The 24404-nt window shown below is 29.1% G+C and overlaps 3 protein-coding genes and 1 long non-coding RNA gene across 5 annotated transcripts; 3 read left to right on the forward strand and 1 right to left on the reverse strand.

Annotated features, from left to right (window-relative positions):
- Positions 1-4234: 4234 nt before the first annotated feature.
- Positions 4235-12662, forward strand: LOC111037291 (mediator of RNA polymerase II transcription subunit 23). The gene is made up of 21 exons (XM_022319783.1): positions 4235-4294; positions 4988-5232; positions 5465-5597; positions 5664-5846; positions 5916-6203; positions 6771-6974; positions 7055-7141; positions 7215-7417; positions 7480-7997; positions 8248-8422; positions 8540-8870; positions 8930-9084; positions 9366-9546; positions 9638-9780; positions 9854-9980; positions 10096-10195; positions 10657-10944; positions 11215-11374; positions 11442-11726; positions 12023-12232; positions 12319-12662. The coding sequence occupies exons 1-21, from the start codon at positions 4235-4237 to the stop codon at positions 12548-12550; spliced, it is 4308 nt and encodes a 1435-aa protein (XP_022175475.1). The 3' UTR covers positions 12551-12662.
- A 487-nt stretch (positions 12663-13149) lies between these two features.
- On the reverse strand, positions 13150-19502 carry LOC111037295 (HBS1-like protein). Its single transcript, XM_022319791.1, has 11 exons — positions 18887-19502; positions 18158-18223; positions 17899-18093; positions 17688-17816; positions 15118-15265; positions 14821-15054; positions 14634-14746; positions 14227-14343; positions 13935-14168; positions 13697-13870; positions 13150-13640 (listed from the first exon to the last, which is right to left on the reverse strand). Exons 1-11 carry the CDS (start codon positions 18927-18929, stop codon positions 13177-13179), a joined length of 1917 nt encoding a protein of 638 aa, XP_022175483.1. The 5' UTR covers positions 18930-19502; the 3' UTR covers positions 13150-13176.
- Positions 15272-17506, forward strand: LOC111037296. The gene is made up of 3 exons (XR_002604867.1): positions 15272-16556; positions 16865-17383; positions 17461-17506. It is a non-coding gene; the product is annotated as an uncharacterized LOC111037296 (long non-coding RNA).
- Positions 19503-20249: 747 nt separating the features above from the next.
- LOC111037308 (GTP-binding protein SAR1b-like) lies at positions 20250-24183 on the forward strand. Of its 2 annotated transcripts, none has more exons than XM_022319822.1 (5): positions 20250-20474; positions 21531-21589; positions 21942-22061; positions 22144-22442; positions 23899-24183. In XM_022319822.1, exons 2-5 carry the CDS (start codon positions 21547-21549, stop codon positions 24013-24015), a joined length of 579 nt encoding a protein of 192 aa, XP_022175514.1. In that variant the 5' UTR covers positions 20250-20474; positions 21531-21546; the 3' UTR covers positions 24016-24183. The 2 variants fall into 2 exon arrangements, with proteins under 2 accessions (XP_022175514.1, XP_022175515.1); XM_022319823.1 differs by lacking the exon at positions 20250-20474 and adding an exon at positions 20597-20726.
- The last annotated feature ends 221 nt before the right edge of the window (positions 24184-24404 follow it).

A 24404-nucleotide genomic window follows, 5' to 3' on the forward strand; every position in this document is an offset into this window, starting at 1 on the left:
TTATGAGTTTCAGGGTACGGCGGTGCGAGACTTCCAGCGTCGGTTCCGCAGCAATCACAGCTGTATTCGCTCGCCCAGTGCTTTTGTCTCCGCAGTCGTCGTCGCGACAGTCGTCCTCAGCACCTGCTGTCAATCGTCGAGCGCATAACATCGCGCCACTAGCCGCCCCGCCGCCAATCGTCCAGTCGCTTGAGCGGTCGTTGTGGTCGGGCCCAAACCAGTCGTCTGGGTGATCGTCTCTGCGAACAAACGCGTCGGCGACTGCGCTCGTCCGCCCGCGGGACCGGTCGTGTGGACGTATGGAGGTGACCAGTGGCCATTCAGTACAAACCAACCTCGCCATCCCGCGTCAATCCCCTCCCTATAAAGCTTTTTGGTGTCTTGCCTGGTGTTTTTTTTTTTGTAGTTTATAAGTTAACTATTACCTGCGCCTTTGGCATTTTTTTTTTGAGGTAATAGATTAAAATTTTTTTTCGTTTTTTTTTCTTAATAAATTTAAAATGGCCATTTTTTTTTTCTTCAAAAATGACCACATTGTGTCGAAAATTATTATGATAAATTATATAAAAAAAATTTTTTTTCAAAATTTACACTTAGTGTCATGTTGCATATTTTCGGCTTTAAAATAAAAATATTGTTATTACTAAATACTAACCAAGATATTGTTTTTTTTTCTTAATAAATTTAAAATGGCCATTTTTTTTTTGTTCTAAACAATTTTTTTTCTTCAAAAATGACCACATTGTGTCGAAAATTATTATGATAAATCATATAAAAAAAATTTTTTTTCAAAATTTACACTGTGTCATGTTGCATATTTTCGGCTTTAAAATAAAAATACTGTTATTACTAAACAAGATATTGTTTTTTTTTTCGTACTAAGAGGGAAGCATTTGTATTTTAACAAAATAATATAGGCTTTGATGAATATCTTATACATGCTTGTCGGCTCGTGTGAAGATGTGTAATGAAAATTATAATTCATAAACTTGCAAGTACCCACGGATAATATTTTTAAATTACAACAAAATAACTAAAATTGTTATTTTTCATTCAAATACATCAAATTTCGTTCAAATACCTATGAACTTGAAATATCTATCAAAATAAAAACTGGGTTCGTGAATATTTTGGTTATACCATGAATTACTTATGAAAAACCTAGTTTTTCAAATTGAACATTGCACACATTTTGAACCACAAAATGATTTGCAAATTTTCGTGATTTTCATAAATATTGTCAAAATTTTAGTTTTTTATATGCTTCAAAGAAAAAAAAACCTTGTAGAGTAAAATCTATAATATTTTTAAACTTATATTAGGTATAACAATTCATAGACAACTCACAACTTAACATTAAACCTTCAAGTTTCTTATATTAACAGCAGTTAAAAAAAACATATAGGTAATAACTGAAAAAGAGTTAAAATTGTATGGTGCATGTATAGTAATAATTTATTACACTTGAAGAAAACCAAGAAAATAGACCAAACATTAAAAATTTTAAATTATAACCCATCATTATCCAATTATGCAAGTACAACTAGGTAAACAAAATACGTTTAATAATAACAATGAATGTTTTTTATATTAACTGATTAATAAATTATGAATATTTTTTTTTCGCTGGTAATCACCACATGGAAGCCAAACTATTTTCACATAACTTAGCCTCCCAAATAAATTATAAATCTACCACCACCCCTCTTCAACTCACACTAAATTATTTTTAACAGCACTGCAATGGTGTCAATGGACAATGTTTACTATGTTAGGGCCTATACTATTGTAAGATTAACAACTTACTTAAGTAAATGTTAAGCCCCCCAATAAAAATATGTCATTAATATCTAATAAATAAATAATAAAAAATTTAAATTTGAACAATTATTACTAGATAAAATTATTTTTTAATGATTTATTTATACGAATCTAATTTATTATTAATATTTCATCTGATGTTATATTACTATAATACTATGGTCTATGGAGTGTAACTATTTTGAATTATAAATTAAATTTATGATTTAATTATTAGATTATCTTTGGAATAAAAATTAAAAAAAACACATTTTAAAATTACCATTGAGTAATGATACAAACAATTAAAAGGTGATGAAATATCATATATAAATAAAATATGTCTACTCTTTGATTAAAAAAATTAATTTGAAAACTAATAATCAAGCTTTAAGATATTTTTAAATATTATATAGAAGCTTAAAATAATATTCTGGAAATTGTCATTAAAATTTAATTTCCATCTAGTAAAATACTGTTTCATAAATTATTGATTAATTTAATTAACCAAGTATCACTAATTTCTAAGTTTTAAGTAAATATACATAGAAATCATATGATTACATACCTTTTGTTTAGAGCATTTTTTAATTATATGCGCCGCAGTCCACAGCAGTAGAATGACGTCGCTGTCGACCGCCGTAATTGTGGGACCAATATTTCGGACGGCAACACGTTACATACTATATGAAACTCAACAACATAACAAAATACAAAAATAAAATTCTCCCAAAAAATTATCTCAGATGACCATTTTATTTAAATAGATAAGATAAAAAGATAATTAGAATTATTTTTATCTAGATAATGTACAACACAGTTACAGAGTACCTAATTACTTATGAAAATATGTGATACTTCATTTTGTAATTATATAATTGTATAATGTTATTCAAATTTCAAGGTGACGTTCAGTTGAACTTGGAGCTGTGGCCTGTGGTCAGTGGTCACGGAGTTCTTATTTATTTTGTTCACTTGTCTTCGAATTTTGCCAACCAATTCTGAATGAGCCTTGTGTGGTTTTGTTATTAACAATGGTATCAAATAAATGCAATTATTAATTTCAAGTTAAGTTAATTTATAAATAATTAAATTATAAATAAAATTATTATTGAAATCTGATCCATATTGTATATATATTTACTACCTAGAATAGTAAAATATGAAATAAAATTTAATTCTCCTTCCATTAATCAGAATTGTTCAATAAAAATAACTTAATTAATTATATATAGGTATACCTCTATACCTCGGCATACGGGCATGGGTAGTGTAAAAATAACAATATTAAATAGTAAATACTAATAACTAATAAGTAATAACAACGAATATACATATATATGTAAATATAAGATTTTAAGATTCCTTTCCCCCTAATTTTTTTATTTTTCATTTTCTTCTAAATAATAAAATATTTAGCCGATATTCTTATAAAGAAAAACTAAATGTACCTACTTATAATGTGAAACAAATTCAAATTCAAATTGATATTAATGTAAAATAAGAAGTAGGTATTCACATTTTTATTCCAAAAAAATCTAATGAACTAGTGAGTAAACAAACGGCGCGAAGCAATCGACAACGGAATTATTAAAAAGCAAAGTAGGTAATACAAAGAGTAAAATAATTATTATAAATATTATAGTTATTTACATAATTATTAATTTTTTTTTAATGTTTTTTTGTTATAGCTATTTTAATAACCATTATATACAGTAACTTGTGTTAAACATTAACATCATTTTTATTCTTAATTACTTATTGGAGGGAATTGGAAAATAGAAGAAAATGGTCAACATTATTATTTATTTTTTCGAAGGAAAATATTGTGTCAGCTTAGGATAACGATAAACGGTATCTTATTTTGGAGGAAAACGGCTACGGTCGTTTAACCACAGAATAGATTAAATATCTATTATGTAGAGTAACTCTATTAACCATGAAAATTAGAGGCAAGGTGTATTCATTTATTTATTTAATACCACCTTGATTAGAGGATTATAATTTTCATTTCTTTATTATCTATGATTATAATATTTTATTTCTCATTTTTAACGGTCTTTGATCGTAAATTATCATTTGATAATACTTATCTTTTATGTTTTATCATAAGTAAACAATCCAAGCATAAAAAAATATAAGTAACAGACAGTGTTAGTTTGCACTCTGTAGTCAGTAGTCTGTGTAACAGATTCGTGTGTTAACAATAATTGTAATTTATATATTTTAAAGTATAACCGGTGTTATTGAATAACTAATAATTAACTATATAGCATAATGATTATGTTATAATATAGTATAATATATCATGTAAGCATCATCTCATTTTTTGTAAAAACTCTGTAAATCACTTAGTTAATTGTTTAATTATGCAGAGATGTTTTTGATACTATGATTAGTATTTTGTAATCGAATTGCAGTATAAAATAGCAATATGACTACTAACAGTATGACGGCGGAAACTGGTCTCAATCAAATACTCAACGAAATAGCGGTAAATCACTTCATACTTTTGTAATAGCATGTAACATGTCACCAGCCCATTGATACTCAGTTAAAGCCAACCATTATTATGATATTTACAGTTATTAGTGCCTTGTAATTTTGGAATTTTTGGGTACCTACTAGGTAGTTCATTATACTGGGAACCAAGTATGTGTAAACTTTATTGCCCCGTCACTCAGGTTTGTTACTTGTTACAAACCACAATAATAAATATATTGGTATAAACATACCAAAAAATAAATAGTAATAATAATAAAAATTTAGTTTATTATAAGTGATAGTTGTTAATTGGGTTATTCATTTTTTAACAAGTATAGTAAAAGTATATACCTATCTAAGTAGGTACCTATATCAGCGATAATTAATTTATTAATTTGTGCTAATAATAATGATATTTAAAAAAAAAAAGTATATATTATAATGATTTATTAGTATAAATTAGAGTTTCATCAAAAAACAATACACGAACAAAAACCTATAAAGACCCACAGTAGTTATTATTAAACCATTTGATATTGTATCGGTTTGATCATTGGTTTTTAAATAACCCATATTATTTGATAAATACCTATGGTAGGTACCTAGATGTAAATATACATCTAATTTCTCACAAATGTCAAAATCATATTTATATGAATAACTGTATATACTTATATAATTTAAGTTATGTTTATCATTTTAGAAAGTTGACGAATTGGTTGAAGCATTCAATGGATATATTCAAAAAGATTCTTTAAAGAACTGTGAGCAAATTGAGAAGTTATTCACAATGCTTACAAATATAATCATCCGGTTGAATGATGAACAATTAAGCATGAGCATTAAAATTATATTAAAAATTGCTTCTACACAAACAGTTAGTGTGCGCCAAAAAGTTTTTCTCCATATGCTTCAAAAATTAGTTCAAAAACATGGTGTCTCTTCAAGGTTTGTATAATTTTATTTGATTAACATAGGAATAAGGTACTATGTACCTATTTAGTGCAATGATATTCTAATTGATAAATGTCTAATGAACAACATCTTTACAATTAAGGTTATACTCTAAGCATAGAGGTGAATTTTTGGTTTTTCTTTAACTATTGTTTATTGTCTTGTTTAGACAAACTGGATGCACTTTATCGATAATAGTACTTATATTTTGTTTTGTTTACTATAGGTTGATGTGTGAATGTATTATTAATTCTGAATACCTCGTACATACAAATTCTGAATTCTGGATAGAGTGTTTTCATATAATTAAAAGTATATTAGCTACAGTTGACTATAAAGGCGTTAGAGAAATAATGAAGGTAAAAATAATGTAACTCACTTAGTGAAAATTGTATTAAATCTACTTATGTCTTTATAACATATAGAGTTGCTTTGATAAAGTGGTTGCAATGCCTAAAGCATTACCTGCCTCTATATTGCCCCAGTTTATTGCACTTGAAGAAGTCATACGATATATATTCGATAGAGAATCTTGTCTCCTTCCTGGTTATTTTGTTATTAATGAAATACTTAAAGTATACAGCGAAAACAAGGGATGGCCTCATTGGGTAAACTACCTTCTATTATATTTGACAATTATGTTTATGTTACTTCTGTGCATTTTTTTTTGCTTACAGAAACTTGGTTGTTTGGTATCAAACTTTGTGGAGAGCTTTCGGGGTGCTGCACAAATGACATCAATGATTGGTCATTCTTCTATGTTACCTGTAGTAGAGCATTCTGGTTATGGCGATCACTTAATCACTCCATGGAAATTAGATCCAAATACATTAAAGCTGACCTTAAAAGGAAACATACCTTACCCTAAACAACTGTTACAGCCACAGACAAAATTATTAAGATATGTACTTGAACAGCCTTATTCTAGAGATATGGTTTGTTCCATGCTTGGTCTACAGAAAATGGTAATTATTAAAATCATATTTGCTATTTTGAATTAATTATTTTATAGTCTTTAAATTAATATGTTTTTGTTCTATTATATAACTTACGAAGTTAGATAGGTATTTTTAATAAGTCAAAATATTGAATTTTCAAGCAAGAGGCTCTGAAGATTGGCTCAGAATCAATTTTTGTTGTTATAGCGTATTGATTTTTTGTTAGAATATAAAATGTTGACTGATTTTTTAGATGATAAATATTTACCATGTAATATTATTCTTTTAAAATAAATCTGTTAGTAAATTCTGGGCAAATGAAATCCATCAATTTTGATTCAAATAGATGGAACATTTTCTATCTGATTCAAATCATTTTTGGTTAATACCTGTGCATATTTTAGCACTAGTATTTTCAACAGGTTTAACAGCATCAAACTAAACTTAAGACTATGTGTATTATTCTTAATATTAAATAGTATTCTAAGTCAGATATCTTATACACGGTAATCATAGATTAAAAAAACCTTCATGTCAACTATGTTATTCATTTCATTCCAATATAATTGTATTCAGTACATTAATCTTTTTTAGAATAAACAAAGGTGTATAGTATTGGAAGAACAATTGGTAGAATTAATAATTAGATCAATGGAAAAAAGTGATAAAGAAGTGACAGAAGGTGCAGATCCAGAAGAAAACCATTGGTTGTGGTTACATATATCAAGTCAATTAATTTATTTTATATTATTCCAATTTGCTGTATTCCCAAATGTTGTCAATGCTCTTCATGAAAAAGTATAATAATATTTTCCCTCTAAATTTTAATTTTACTTTCTTAAGTTTTCTTTACTGATGATTTTTAATTTGAACTATAGTTGTTAAAAAAAGATTTACATAGATCAAGAGATCGTTTGATGTGGGTACTTTTACAATACATATCAGGAAGTATTCAACGAAATTCAGTAAGTATTTATAGTTTAAATACTCTAAGTATAGAATATTATTTATCTACATGAATGGTTTTGTTTATTTTAGCTTGAAAATATTTTGCCAGTATTGAAATTGTATGACTTATTGTACCCTGAAAAAGAACCATTACCTGTTCCTGACACCAGTAATGCACTTTGCACTCATCAAATGGCCATTACTTGCATTTGGATTCATTTATTACGTAAAGCTCTTATGGACAACATTAAATTTCATAGACCAATACCATTAGCTTTAAAAGCACATCACGAGTAAGATAGACCAGTTAAGTTATATTGTTAACATTTTAATCATTTGATTTTATTTTGTTCAGTTATTTACAGATGCTGGTACAGCCTTCAAATAGTGCTTTGTGTATGGGTACTGATTACCGTGTACCATTATTGTGTAATGCCTTTTCTACAAATAATGAATGTTTATCCCGTCCAATGGCTGCTCTTGTAGATGCTGTGTTAGGGAGTAGTAGTAATCGAGGTATATCTGGTGTAACATCAAACGCACAGCAGTCGACTCAGTCACCGGTAATTACACCTGCGGTAGGTGGAACATCTCCAGTAGCTTCGGTACCAGGATCTGGTGGCACTACTAGTCCAATTAGTGGGAATGCTTCTTCTTCCAATGCAATGGGTCCAACTACACCACTCAGTATGGCTGTTTTAGATTCGTTGACAATTCATGCAAAAATGAGTTTAATTCATAGTATAGTGACTCATGTACTGAAATTGGCGCAGTCCAAATCCAATTTAGCATTGGCACCTGCGCTTGCAGAAACATATAGCAGACTTTTAGTTTACACTGAAATAGAATCATTGGGAATCAAAGGATTCATAAGTTAGTAACTATGTGTTTAAGATAAATAAAAATAAATATGGTAATTACACATCATATCATTATATTGTGATGGTTGGTCACAATATTTAAATATTCTTTGTCTTTAAATTAAGTCCTCTCTTAACAAAATGTGAAATGATTTATATGAAATATATATTTTGCCCAAAAAACACTGTTTATTATTGAGTTATAAAATATGTTTGAAGTAATCTAAAATGATGACATTATTTTTATTAAATGTAAATTATAGGTCAAGTATTACCTACAGTTTTTAAATCACATGCATGGGGAATTCTATACACTCTGTTAGAGATGTTCAGTTACAGAATGCATCACATTCAGCCACATTATAGAGTTCAGCTCCTTTCTCATTTACACAGTTTGGCTGCAGTACCTCAAACTAATCAAACTCAACTCCATTTATGGTAAATGTTCACTTGTTATTAAATATATATTATATTACTTCATAACAAATATATTTGTATAGTTAATACATTATGTATATAATTCTTGTGTAATTATATATTATTATATATGCTTAGCGTGGAAAGCACTGCATTGAGACTGATTACTGGCCTTGGGAGTAATGAAGTGCAACCACAATTATCTCGATTTTTAAGTGAACCAAAAACTTTGGTATCAGCTGAATGTGAAGAACTCAATCGTGCTCTTGTCTTAACATTAGCTAGATCCATGCATATTACAGGCACATCAGCAAGCCAAGAAGGGTCTTGGTGCAAAGAGTTATTGACTACAATCATGGCCAATACACCACATACTTGGGCTCCACATACATTACAATGTTTTCCTCCTGCACTTGCAGATTTCTTTGTCCATAATCCGATTACTAAAGAAAACAAACAGCAACTAAAAGTATGCTGATTAAAATTATTGTTAACTATTTAAATACATAAATAAATATTTATTTTTAGAAAGCAGTGGAAGAAGAGTATCGGAATTGGGCCTCAATGACAAATGAAAATGATATAATTGCACATTTTTCTGTACCTACTGCTCATCCACTATTCTTATGTCTTCTATGGAAAATGATTATAGAGACCGACAGAATCAATCCAATTGCTTATAAGTAAGTGTGATAAAATAAACATTTTCATTTTATAATTATGAAATTGAGATTAAAAATCCAACACTAAACTTTTTTATTTATTGTGTGAACTGTCTACGCACAATCACAAGCTCGTGGTAAACTCATAATATGAAGAAGTGCAGCTAATTCTATTTATACTATAGTTATTTAAATAACATACTACTTATTACTTTTACATCATTACTTGTTTTTGCTCAATGTATTTAGTAGGTATTCTCTATCTAACCGCCATGAAAAGTATATTATAAATCATATTTTAGGATATTGGAGCGAATCGGTGCTCGAGCTTTATCTGCACACCTTCGCAAGTTTTGTGATTACTTGGTATTCAAATTTGCGGTGTCAGAAGAAGGGCAACATGTTAACAAATGTGTTGATGCTATCAATAGCATGATTTGGAAGTACAACATTGTTACAATTGATCGCCTTGTTCTTTGCCTCGTAAGTTTTCAAATAAATATCCAAATAGTATTAAATTCAATCATAAGTTTGATAACATAAAATAAAATCTTAATCAATTATTGAATTGCAGGCACTTCGTACACAAGAGGGCAGTGAAGCTCAAGTGTGTTTTTTTATTATACAGCTACTTTTATTTAAAGGGGCTGAGTTCAGAGCTCGAGTGTGTGAATTTGTTAAAGAAAACTCACCTGAACATTGGAAACAGTCTAATTGGTAATGACATTTCCAAAAAAAATTGTTGTACTTGTAAAACCTACTTTAAATTGAATTATTAATTATTGTATAGGCATGAAAAACATTTAGCATTTCATAGAAAATATCCTGAAAAATTTGCCCCTGAAGGAATTTTGGATCCTGCATCTTATCAGCCTTTACCAGTGTATTTCGGAAATGTTTGCCTTAGATTTTTACCGGTAATGTTGAAATAATTATGTGTAGACATTAGACTGAACAATTATGTACATTTAAAATAATGTTCTACATATTACTGCTTATATTCCTAGTTCTTACATTTATTATTTTACATAGGTTTTCGACATAGTTATTCATAGATATCTTGAATTACCACCAGTAACTAAGTCATTAGAAACACTCTTGGATCATTTGGGATGCTTGTATAAGTTCCATGGTATCTAATATATATTTTTTTAAAGTTGTATTACTAATAATTATATACAGGATGGAAAAAATGTGTTTAGAGTAAAAAATAAAAAAATTTAAACAAAATACAAATTAAAAAATATTTTCAATACCTGTATGAACCATAATTTTATGGCAGTTTAATATATTAAAATAGTAGTAAAAATACAAAATAAAATATTTCACTAACTTTTATCTTATCAAGTGTTAAAGTAAATCTGTAAATCAATTTATATGTTATAACTTAATACTGAATTCTCGGTGGTTTTAATATTTTTAACTTTTTCATGAACATTTTCTTAATTTAAAAAAATGATCATTTACATTAATTTTACTTGGACCACCGATGCTTATACAGTTATTATCACTTTCTTTCCACCTTGTACATTTTTATACTTAACTATTATAAATGCATTTCTAATACTTATAATTTACTAATCATTTATTTAGATCGCCCTGTCACATATTTGTACAACACGTTGCATTACTATGAATCCAAGTTACGTGATCGACCATCATTAAAACGTAAACTTGTATACGCGGTACTTGGGTCACTTTGTGAAACACGTGGCTGCTGGACACTGTCTGAATCGTATCAAAGGTACAACATACAGACACCAGCATCCACGAATGCCAATTCAATGGGTACTAGTACCGATGTCACGGTTACTCCTTCAGCTCCTATATGGGTGCCTGACCTAGAGTATTATGTTATGCTGGTCAAACGAATTACGGACAGTATCCTTTTATTTTGTTTGAGTACAATTTCAACAATTTTGGTATATAAATTGTGTGTTTTCAACAATATTTCTATACAATTTCTCAATAATACAAATTTTACTCTACAATATTTATTGTTAAAATAATAGTACATTAAAATATAATGTTTCTTGTAGGACTAACAGTAGTCAAGAGACTAAAATAAAAAAAAATATAAATAGTAAATATTAATAGTCTATAAATAGTCTTAGGCTCTAAATTACCAATTTTCTTTAACTTTTTCTAAAGCCATGAATGGAAATGTGAAGTTTCCAAACATAGACTGGAGATTTAATGAATTCCCGAATCCTGCTGTTTACGCGCTATACATGACATGTGCAGAACTCATGGCTTTACCACTAGCTCCAGCTTCAGTGGCTAATTCTTTACTTGATGTTGTGATGCAAAGGTAACTTTCATTATTATAATTAATTAAATTTAGTAAAATTTATAATAATTGTGACATTTGTGTATAGGTATACTGAAATTCCATCTCATGAAATACATTGCTGGATAAACAGTATTGGTCTTATAATGTCTGCCATGCCAGAACCATTCTGGGTGACATTACAAGACCGAATAATGCAAATGATGCAAAGCCCTGGTTTGGCCACATGGCAGTACGCACACACGCCATTCCAATTATTTAATTTTGATCTCGCTCATGGATGTATGCTTGACAACCGATTTATTTACATGTTGGCCTTAGCTCACGCCACATGGCATCATGCTGGCGTTGGACACATCGCTTCTATACCACTGTGAGTCAAAACTAAATTCTGTACCACGAGAGAACGCATACAAAGGCCAACTAAGACTTTTTCTCTTTCACGATTACTTTCACCTTTACTAAACAGTCTCGTGCACTAGCATCTTCCTCAAACAAGTTATGCTCTATCAGAGCTTGCCGCATGGGTTCCCCTTTGGTGCTGTAGAAGAAATAACCTCTAGACATTGGAGCGCAATCATTTGGATGCGCAAGCCGTATGTGTTCTCTCGTGTAGTTGTAGTTATTGTTATTCAAATGTCATTCACTATACCTTTGACATTTCTGTAGGTTTGTAAAAGAAAAACTGGGTACCTCTGTGTACAGTGAAGAACAATTTATATTTTTATGTCATTTGGTCGCACCATTCTTATCTCGTTATAATCTTGATAAGCCATCGCCATCTATAGTAGACATCACTGTGGAACTATTTAATGCTTTGGAAAGAATGGACAAGCATGTTCAGACTTTACGTTACATGGACCCAATCTGCGATCTATTGTATCCTTTTTAAAAAAAATGTTTAACTTTTGATTTTGCAGGACAAATACTCTGCAATTTTAAGTTTCCTTAATAAATTAATTTAGATATCACATAAAATATCAGTATGTGGGAAATTTAATGAAATCTGAAGTAGAAGGGATTGTGTACCGGCTTAGACTACCCTTACAAAAGAAATTGAGGTTTATTACACAATTAAGTTTAGCTGAAGTCGAGGCAATGAATCAACCAAGTGCAGATCCTGTAGTTGTGATCACGAATGGTACAAATGGCACTGCGATGCCTCAAAATACTAATGCTACTTCTGTACCACAGTAATTGGTTGAACTTCATAATTAATTACTTTTTACTGTACTATATTATAAATTATTTATACAATACAATACAAGTATAGTTTTTTTTTTTAATGTTATAATTTTATTACAATAGATAAATTATAAAAACATGGTCCTATAATAATTATAGAGAAATTCATATTGTAAAAATAAAAATTTTTTTTAAGTTTTTCTAGAAAAGAAATATGTACAATTATTGTTTACCATATGGTTAAAATTGTATTCAATACATTTATTCTAATTATAAGTAATACCCAAATTATGTAATAAGACTGATGCCAAATTAATTAAAAAGTTTGTAACTCTTATGTCAAGTTGCATACAAAAATGATTAATGGTTCACTTAAATTTAATAAACCAATCATGGGCTACTAAATGATGTTTTAAAGACCATTAACGCACTATTGATTCATTTAATGTTCAGTGATTGTTTAGACAACCTGGCAATAGACTACACAATTATGTATGTTTGATAATATTTTTCAAGCTAAATTATAATGTATCACTAAAACTCATTACCTGAAAAAGTATTCACCAACTATTTCATAATAATTTAAGAAACAGTGAGGAAAAATGAAACAATTAATTTCCCAAAACATGTATTTTTATTTATTTATTAAAATTGACTTTAGTAACAAGACCAGCTGCTATAGTAGTACCACCAGATCGTAACATCACTCTACCCAATTGTCTGATGTCTGAATATACCTCTACACAAATTGGCCTTGATAGATTTATTTTGATAAGAGCATGTGTATTTTTCTTTATCATTCGAGGATTCTTCTTGATGACTTCACCAGTACTTTTATTTAGTTCTGCTAAAAGTCTACTAACAACCGCAGATTCTGATGAACTTTGATAGTGCAATACAACCTGATGCCCGCGAACTATAGGGAAGTCGACATTAAATACAACCACACGTGCTTCTAATACCGATGTTACTGGTATTGGAAGTGAAATGTCACACAAAACGCAACCGGAGTAAATAGTTTGAGCATCATAACCAGTAAGGGAAACACTGATAAAGTCACCAGCTAATCCAATCGGCTGTGGCAATTCGTCTATTTCAATACCTAATGAACATAATATTGGTAATATTTTTTTAAAAAAAACAAATAAAAATATTTACTCTTAATTTGGGCGACTTCTCCCTGTGGTTGTACCAAAACTTTATCGCCGACTCTAAGCTGTCCCGTTTCAACTCGTCCAACAATTGAAAATCCTGATCCTGAACTTTTAAAAACATCACTAATACATAACCTTAATGGCTTAGAAATTGCCCGTTCTGGTGGTTTAAATGAATCTAAAAATAAAAATTTATAATTCAATTCTGTTTTGAAATATCTTTAATATATTAGGCTACTAACCAATAACATCCATTAAACAAGGACCATTATACCAACGGGTAAGTAATGATTCATTTGCTTTTGTAGCTAAATTTTCACCGCTTAATCCAGAGCATGGTACAAATGTAATATCAGATTCTTTATAACCGGCTTGTTTCAAAAACAGTCCAAGTTTTGTTTTGATCTCCACAAATCGTTCTTCAGACCAGTTAACAGTGTCCATTTTATTTACAGCAACACCGAGTTGAGTAATTCCTGAGAATAAAAAAACATTTTGCATTTTAAAATGCAAAATAATTTTCTTGTTATTTACCTAGAGACCGGATTAAGAGTGCATGCTCTCGTGTCTGCCCTCCACTATCAAATCCAGTTTCAAATTCTCCTTTAGTTGCATCTACAACTAACATAGTTGCATCAGCCTGAGAAGCCCCTATAAAATCACCACATAAATAAAACAATTTTCAAATTTAGTTTTAATCTCTTAATGTGTTAATTTTTAATCATAAATTCACGTATGCATTTTAATATTCTATTTTTCTAGGACTTAATATGCCACTAATAAAATAATGACACGACTTACATTAATTAATTGATTTCATTCTATAGATTAAATAAGTTATATTCATCTCTATTGGCTATTATTAAGTTATTCAAGTGATTCAAATTCATTAATCAATGAGAAGAAAAAAAGATCTGCATAGAATTTAAGTAATTTTTTACCTGTAATCATATTTGGTATAAAATCTTTATGTCCGGGCGCATCTAGCAAAGTAACATCTTTAGTTTTTGTTTCAAATTTCAAATGACCTACGTCCATTGTAATACCACGGTTTCTAATGTTACAAAATATATAACATTATAAAAATAAAGCACCATATAACACATTATATAAAAAATTAATAATTACCTTTCTTCAGCAGTTTCATCTAATACCCAAGCATAGACAAAACTCTGTTTACCCAACTTTCTACTTTCATGCTCATACTTTTGAATGGTCCGCTGCTGTACATGTCCTAATTTATATAGTAAATGTCCCATTAATGTGCTTTTTCCTGCATCGACATGACCAATTATAATTAAATAAAGTTGATCCTTGTGAATGGATGTTGATAATTCTTTATTGTCTCTAACTTTGTTGCTCCTGTTAAAAATTAATTAAATATTAATAATTATTAAATTAAACTATTTATCAACTATTTAATACTTGGGCGAATTCAATTTGCGATCTACGCGTGGTGATCCTAAACGAGCATTTTGAGGAGATCGATTGCGAGGTGTGGCCGCTGGTGAGCATATGGGTGTGCTAAAAGGTGTTTGTTTAGGTGTAACAATGAAGTTCTTATTTTTTGAACCTGAAAATAAATCATGAATAATTTTAATACCTACCATAAGTTTGACACATTCAACTATGAATTACAGTAAATGTACGGACAAATAAATGAAAAATTAAATAATAGTAGAACATTTAAAATCATTAATACAAGCATACGTTTCACTTTTTTAATATTTGTTGCTTTAATTGAATTATATACTTGGAATGCATACAACAATACTCTATTCAAGAAACAAAACACAGTTGGTGACCAACTTGTTTGCAGGGGCGTGGTAGTAATACAAGGCAAGTAATAGATCACTCGGTGGTGAGAAGCAGATGTTGCCTGACTGCCACAGATTGTTTCTAAAAGTGAACAAAGTATAGAGCAACCCACCCCAAAAATGCACTTTTCATTGAAATTGGTATCCTATGACTACATATAATATATATTTTCATATATATATAATTAAGTATAGTAAACTTGATTGTCCATGGTCTCCCATGGAACTGTACAGTACTAAAAATAGTGTTTATGTTCGTTGTATAATATAAAATCATTACGGTGGTTACATTATATACAGGGATATCTCAAAAACTTGAACATCATAAGTCAAATTTTTGATCACTCAAAAGAATGTCTTGGCCTCAGCATTTCGATATATACATACAATTTTTTGTCCCTGTGCTGATTTGAGTTATTGTGGTTTCATTAATATACCGAAATTAGGTATACGCATGTTTAAAAAAAATTGTAATGTATACTTATCAAATTTTCTTTAAATAATATTTAATATCACATAATGTAATTTTATTAATAATATAACAATAACACTTTTGATCTAATTTGTATTTTGCAGATTAACCACAGAATTTGTTTATCCCTGTTTGCCGTGCTATCCTATTACAAGAATAATCAAGAGTGTATTGTATATATTAGAAAGTACATTTAAAATAAAATACTTTTGTAAAATGAGTGAAGTAGTATTAAGTATTGCAAAAATAGACATGTGAATTGCAATTCTCTACTATATATTTATATATATATATACCGTCAAATGGGGTAACATTAGCCCTTAATGACAACATTGGCCCATAAGTAGGAAAAAGTTTAATTATGAGATAACAGCTGAACTATTTAACGTAATTTCTTCAAAACTGTATCAAACTGCAGGTAGGAGTAGTGGTCTCAATATGTAACGAATTGTATGTAAACGATCGTTCACAACTTCATTTAGTAAAATTGATAAAAACTGTTATCAAATAACGAATAAATTACAACATTACTACTTTTGTGTCAACCAAGTATCATCCGACGTTAAAAATCTTCGGTAAATTTTTATTATGTACAAAAATTAGTATAGAAATAAGATATGGTGGTTTGAATATAATTACTTTATTAACATTTTGTACAATCATTCATTATCATTTTGGTCCAACATTGTCCCATTATTTTGTGTAACTTTGGCCCAGAACTAAGTTGGGCCAAAGTTACCTGACGCCAATATTCTTTAAATTTTTTTGACGTTAAGACTGTCAACTTTGATTACTGTGGCTTTTAATTTTATATAGGTACGTTTTATTTGTTTATTTTTGTTTTTTTCAATACTTTAAACCTGAATCATTTTTTATTATTTAGAAAAAATGCCGCGAACTCAAAGAAAACGTCTTGGATCAAGACAGTACGCAAATTATTCTGCGGAAATGTATAATGTATATTCTTGAGTGATTAATAACTTTGAGACTGAAGTTTGTTTTTTTATTATTTGATTGTATTAGCTTTTAACTTTAAACAGTTAAATTAAAGAGGTTTTTTGTTATTATTTTATAAATTTGTTATAAATTGTTTTTTTAATACTTTAGTTTCTTTAGGAGGTTACCTAAACTCTAAATAATTTTATAATGTTGTATATTCTTAAGTAATTCATAACTTTGAGACTGAAGTTTGTTTTTTATTTTTTTTATTAGGTTTAAAACATAAATTGTTAATTTTGTTTATAAAAAAAAGGTTTTTTATTATTTTTAATCAAATAAATGTTGATATTTTGATTGCTTTAATATTTATTGTATACTAGTTTACTATAACATTGGCCCAAATCATAAATAACACTGTTTACAATGAATTTACTGGTGTGGGACATAGTTACCCTAATTGCAGGTAACATTGGCCCAAATCATAAATAACACTGTTTACAATGAATTTACTGGTGTGGGACATAGTTACCCTAATTGCAGGTAACATTGGCCCAAATTTTTGAAAAAAAATTGTAGGTTATTCAAGTGTTGAAATTTCAAAATGACTTATAATATAAAGAAGTTGATTCATATTTTAAAAGAAAAAAATATAAGGTAACCAACTTTTACAAAAATGTTACCAATATTCACCAAAATATATAAAAAAAAGCGAAATCTGGGCCAATGATACCCCATTCTACGGTATATATATATAAATATGTGTGTACCTGAAATAGATGCATTTCCAAAACCAACAATAATGTTGTCTTTATTTTTTGATGAAGAAGCAATAACAACAGAAGGAGGCCTACTCAATCTTCCCTCAGCAGGTTGCTGGTCCTTTACTTTTGTACCACCTACATAATTTGTTATACAATTATAATTATAATAAATAGAAATAATTTAATAAATGTATTAATTGAATAATATTTAATTTACTAATTTTTGAATTTATTATTTGATCAACAGTTTTATCAATGTTAAACTCATTATTAATCAAATGTCCTGCTACAACATCCTTGGCAAGTTCAAAGCCCAAAACTTCTGTTACTCTTTGTAAACATGAATTTACTTTGGCATCAGTTAAGTCTTGGTCCGAATCAAACTTGGATTTGTGATTAATTAAATAAATAGCTAAAATAGTATTCAAAATTGATTAAAATTGAAAATAAATGTATGTAAGATCATTAATAAATACCATCACTTGGAGAAATACAGTCATCTTCAAATGAATTTGAATAATCATCATCATCGTAATATTCATCTGGAAATATTTACATGGATAAGTAATAAAATGTTTCTTTAACTAGGTAGCTAGAATTAATTTTTATTCTTGAAATTATAAATTATTATTGATATCTAACAGAGAATAATGAAACATAAATTATTTTATGGGTACCTAAGTAAACATTTATTATATCAAGAATTTTCCAATTTTTTTTTGGTTTCTGTTCAATAATATAGGTTGAAATAATGAATAGCTACTGTATATAAATAAATTAAATACAACCTATAATGAATCAAAATAAAATGTCGTAAGGACCTTTTATCCTTGGTGGCCACTTATAAAATATATTCAACAACATACAACAAAAATTCTCAGTGTTCATGTAAGCAACACAGTTTGTAAGTACATAAACATTTTTATTTATTTATTTGGATTTCATAGTTCTACATCCACATTGTGAAACACACAAGCCGATGCAAGATTTCTCAAATACATATGCAAAACTGTTAGTACATCAATCCTATATTTTTAAATCAAAATAATGATGAGTACTGAGTAAGTGGCCTCAAAGGTTTACCGAAACGTCCTCAAAAAGTATATTGCAAAACCAATTCAAAGATTTGGCTAATGACTGCAGACGAGCACCGAGTTCCTGGGTATAATAAATCCGACAGCGGTCACTATCGAAAGAAAGTTTACCATCGGAATATTGCGTGGTCCGTATGTTCCTGTGGCGAGCCATTTTAATAGTCTGCAAACAATACCACACTTGGTACTTCTCTGGCCCACGACCGCGTCTTAGACACTAGATCTTTGCGTATGTGGTACTCGGCACCCGGTTGGTATGTAGTAGCCAGTAGTCGTCTTCACCAGACAGACATTTGAAAAGGAAAATTCTCTTATTTCATGCCAGGTAAACAGTAAATACGACCGATATAATGGGACAGTATTTGAGACTTGAGTTCCGTAGTCTGCACTCTGCACGTCCGTGCAATATTTCGATTTTACACTTAAGCAGCTCCGTTTCGTTTGAAGCATACATTAATCTTGGATAAAAAATAAGAAGAGTAGCACAGAATAGAATAAGATTACTCTATAGTTCAAAGGCCGAACTTGATTGTGTTATCAGATAAAAGCTCTCGATTACAACAACACTGTTAACAGCATAGATAATATATATATATAAACATCTGCGGCTAGGACACGGATTTCTAAGTAGTACAGAAGTATATATTATATGGTAGGGAGCCTTAATAATAAATGATAAATATTATTAAGGCTCTCTAGTATATGGTAGAGAAATATATTAATAGAAGTCTGTGGGCTGTATAGAATATTCCTACTCTATGCTTTTGGACACCACAACGTAAATAGTACGGTACTACGGTTTGGAGTGTTTGCCGTTTGGACGTGTGGTCATTTCCAATCTTTTATTTAGAAATTGTTGAGTCGTAATTTGACGGCATTTGATGTGGGCACTGTCCGCCAGGAGCGCTATGAAGGCTGATTTTTGAAATAGTTCTGTGTAGTGTGTACTTTATAAATACTTATTAAAACCACATAATAATTGAAATATGGTATAACAATACAACAGATTTCTACATAATACAAACTAAATGAAATTGAATAAAACAAAATAAATGTCCATAGTTTATCTTATTTCGTGGTCAATAATTAATGTAGATACCTGTGTAATATAGTATATACCACGAATTAAAATATACTGGTCACTGGATGCCCAACGATATATGATAAGGAGCTCCTTAACTGACTTTCCAAAAGTGTAAAGATATACTAGCGCACCAGGGAAATTAAATGTATACTACTAGATTGACTATTTTAAAATATATATAATATAAAAAATATAAAATTATGATTTTTTTAAATGATTATTTTAAAGCATTTCAGCATTAATTAAATTCAAAATTAATTAAATTCGTGGTATTTACAGATTTGAAGTTAAATTATTTTATAAAAGTTAACACTAATATGATAACAAGCGCTAGATGTAGTTTGCAACAGCTGTTCTAGCAGGTTAGTTTGGGTCTAAGAAAAATCGGTGTTTATATAGGTCGTTAGGTATCCAGTATATTGTAATTAGTGGTACGTACTATGTACTATAATATTATTTCTATATATATTACGCAGATATGAGTCTGTTGTCTGTGGCACTGTGGCAGTAATCACTAATCAGCAGCTAGCGATCATGCCTGTTTATTTTAGTCATGCCTGTTTGTCTAGTCATGGTCGAACGTGAAAATACCCACTGTGTAAACTATTATTAAAGGTTTGTAAATCCTAAATATTATACTTAAAGACAAACAAAGTTTTCTCATTATTTGATTGGTTGTTTTACTAATAGTTTTAGTTAAGCCTTATCAAAAATTAGGGGTCAGACGTCTACATTAAATTCGATATTAGATAGGTCGAATTGATACTTACATTTTTTTAATATTACGTTTCCCAAAATCAAATAACTATCTTTGTAGTAAGTAATTGCGTAAAAGTCAACAACATTTTTAATGGCGGCATAACATAGGTAGAACTTTAATTTTATGAATTTTGTTCAAATCATTTTAAGTACCTATCTAACATTTCTGAAAATAAATTGAAGTAACTAAAAGTAGAAATAAAAGTAAAATTATAGACATCTCACTGGGACTAGAGTTTATCAATAGATTCTCTTACAAAAAACAACAGTTGTAGAATAACTAGGATTATTGGTAACAATTTTAAAACTGGTAAAGTAATGATTTTTAAAATGAGAAATGTACTAGGTATATCCACTGTGAAGTCAGTTTTTATTGAAATACATACCTAATTTGTTAAAATTATATACTGAAAACTTAATTCATACATTTATGTACCTATTGCGATAGGTACTTTTCTTTTTATTAAATTATAATACATTTATACCTATATCATTATTATCTTTGATAATTAAAGTAAAATACTGACCATAATTAAACCTTTGTAATTTTTGATTGAACATCAGTTTGAAATATACTGAATATCTTTCTAACATTTCCTTATGCACCTACTTATAGTATTATATGTTTACAAATTTAAAATGTATTATTTTACCATACGTACCGTTTTACCTTGTTTGAGGGAGGTTAGGTTTATCTGATTTTATACATTACATATTATTTTTTATCTATTTATCTGTAAAGTCACAGATAATATTTAATTAGGGACCTTAACATGGTACATTTTAAGATTGTATTGTCTGTATTTGTATAATTTATAACGTATTACTTATAACTCATCTTAGATAAAACATACTAAATATTTAGTGTTATTTCCTATGATATTTAATATGATAACCTATTTTATGTTACAGATAATTTCTTCAAAAAATGTTTCTTTGGGATTGGGTTACCGGCGTCCTGGGATATTTAGGTGAGTAATATTTTATTTCCTACTATTTATTGTTTTTGATACCTATGTGATGATTTATTAGGCAATGAAATCGCATTAATGTGTTAATTTAACGCTGTGGATATACACCCACAATTGGTTTGCACCCACATTTAATTTAACTCAAATAATATAGATACTTTATATCCATGTGTACCTATGTGATTCCAATAGTTCATTAATTTATTATATTGATAATATATCAGTATTAAATCAAATTCTGTAATTTTTCTATTATCACTGAATAATATGATTACAAAATAAATCAGTTAAATTTTGTGTGTTCATATTATTTTTTAAATTCAACTTAATCAATTATAATATGATTTTACAGGGTTATGGAAAAAATCAGGAAAATTACTATTCCTTGGTTTGGATAATGCTGGAAAAACTACTCTATTACATATGTTGAAAGATGATCGTTTAGCACAACATACTCCAACATTGCATCCAAGTATGAAACTGCTGTACAAATATATTATATGTATGATATTTTTATACTTTGATAATTTAATATTTGACTATTTATTTTATAGCATCTGAAGAATTATCTGTTGGAAACATTAAATTCACAACATTTGATTTGGGTGGCCATTCTCAAGCAAGAAAAGTATGGAAAGATTATTTCCCTGCTGTGGATGCAATTGTATTTTTGGTAGACGCCTGTGACAAATCTAGAATTATGGAAAGTAAAAATGAACTAGATTCATTATTGCTCGATGAATCCTTATCTAACATTCCAGTACTTGTTCTTGGTAACAAAATTGATAGACAAGGTGCCTTGAATGAGACAGAATTAAGAACTTATTTTGCATTGAACCAAACAACTGGAAAAGTATGTAAACTATGACATTTTGTATGTACAATAAACATATTAACATGTTCACAACCCTGGAATTAATTAGAGTAGCTTACAGTCATACACCTACAAAGAAATGGACTGATAACAGAGATAGCGGTCCAGTAGCCAACATTGTTAGAAAAATAGGATACACCTGGGGTAGTTAGGTCCCATTCTTTTACATGAGCATAGGCTATCCCTTTCTAACAATTTTGCCTATTGGCAACCTATATTATTGTATGGAGGATGTACAGTCAATATATGTTAAAAAGTCCATGCTTACAGACTACAGCATACCCCTGAAAATATTATAATTTTAAAACGTATCAATACTTACTGTATCTGGTGGCCTAACCGGGTGGTATGAACCAGCTATTAAAATAAACCAGTCTCTAAATCCTATTTTAAATACATATTGACCATGTCTCATATATTATGTGACAACGTTTTAAACAAAGACTCATCCTTGTCACTTATACTAACGTGGCTGTGAGTAGTAGTAGTAGTGTAAATAATTTATAAGCTAAACAAAATGTATTTATTTACTTCTCTAAATCATCATTTTGATATTTCTTTTTTTCACTCCCGGCTCCTTGCAAATTTTAAAGAACTGTAGATACCAACTTATCACAAACAATTGAGAGCGTATCATCGCATTGTTGGTTTTCTCTCTTTTACCAACTCACAATATAGCAAATGTACATTCAGCAGAACCAATGTTGTGTTGATGACTTTAATATTGGAGTAAGTTGATCTATTATCAAACTTAACGTTAAGAACACAATCTGTGTTAATACGTTGGATTTTTTACCATATTATAATTTTTCTTTGGTTCAGTTGCATAACAATTTAAATATTGTAAAAAGCCAATGATTAAAAACAGATAATATGCTTAACTTTAACTTTGTTGATAGGTTAATTGTATGTTAAAGCTAACAACACAAAGATTGTTTTTGCTTATGTAAATCTGCTATGGTGCTCATGCGACTGGGAAAACTAGGAGTGTGCTGCTGTCCCTATGATAATAGTGAGATTAATGAGAATTCAACTAATAGATATTCAGTATAAATTGCATCACCTTAATTTTACATTTATAATAATTAACTGTAAAATATTTTTCATGTTCACATGTACACTTATTAAATAGCGTTTTTGTACTTCTAAATACTCAATGACATATAAAGTTAAAATTTAGATATGTCATCAAGAACCAAACAATTTAAAAGTTTCGTCAGACTACACTTTATATCTAAATTTAAATTTATTTAAAGTGGTTTATTTATTATGAAATAATTAATTGAGTACTGTATGCAAAAGATTTACGTTGGTTGCATTACTTCAGATTGCTTTAATATCTGTTGTGATTACTATTTATTATTTAATACTATTTACTATTTAGTATCATCATTGTTTCTTTTCGTGTTATCTAATATTGATTATTTATTTTTAGGCTAAAGTACCTAGATCAGACCTTCCAGGTCGTCCTTTAGAAGTATTCATGTGTTCTGTATTGAAACGTCAAGGTTACGGAGAAGGGTTCAGATGGCTGGCACAATATATTGATTAATATCTGTAATATATACATATTTTAATTTTTAAATTCATTCTTTTTTTACTGTTCTCTCTACCAGAAAGGTATACAATTTAATGTAACATGGCTAAACTCCCAATCAAATAATTTTGTAAAAATAAATTTCAGTTTTTATGTTGATAATTTTACTGAAGTAAGATTTCATATACTTTTTTTTGTCTTGTAGGAGGTATGAACTCTGCTGTTAGGTCTTGTTGGTATGTAATCATTTAGTGATTATCAACTAAAAAAAGGTACAAAATGTGTAGACAAAACTGTATGTTGGTTTTTGTCTAATTACGTTTGAGGTATGTAGGAATTGACAATAGTTATAAATTATTATACATTTAATTAATTGCTCACTTAAGAGAGCTAGTGAAATAAAA

This window comes from Myzus persicae, unplaced genomic scaffold (assembly GCF_001856785.1).
Source record: "Myzus persicae strain clone G006 unplaced genomic scaffold, MPER_G0061.0, whole genome shotgun sequence".
NCBI classification, from domain to species: domain Eukaryota; kingdom Metazoa; phylum Arthropoda; class Insecta; order Hemiptera; family Aphididae; genus Myzus; species Myzus persicae.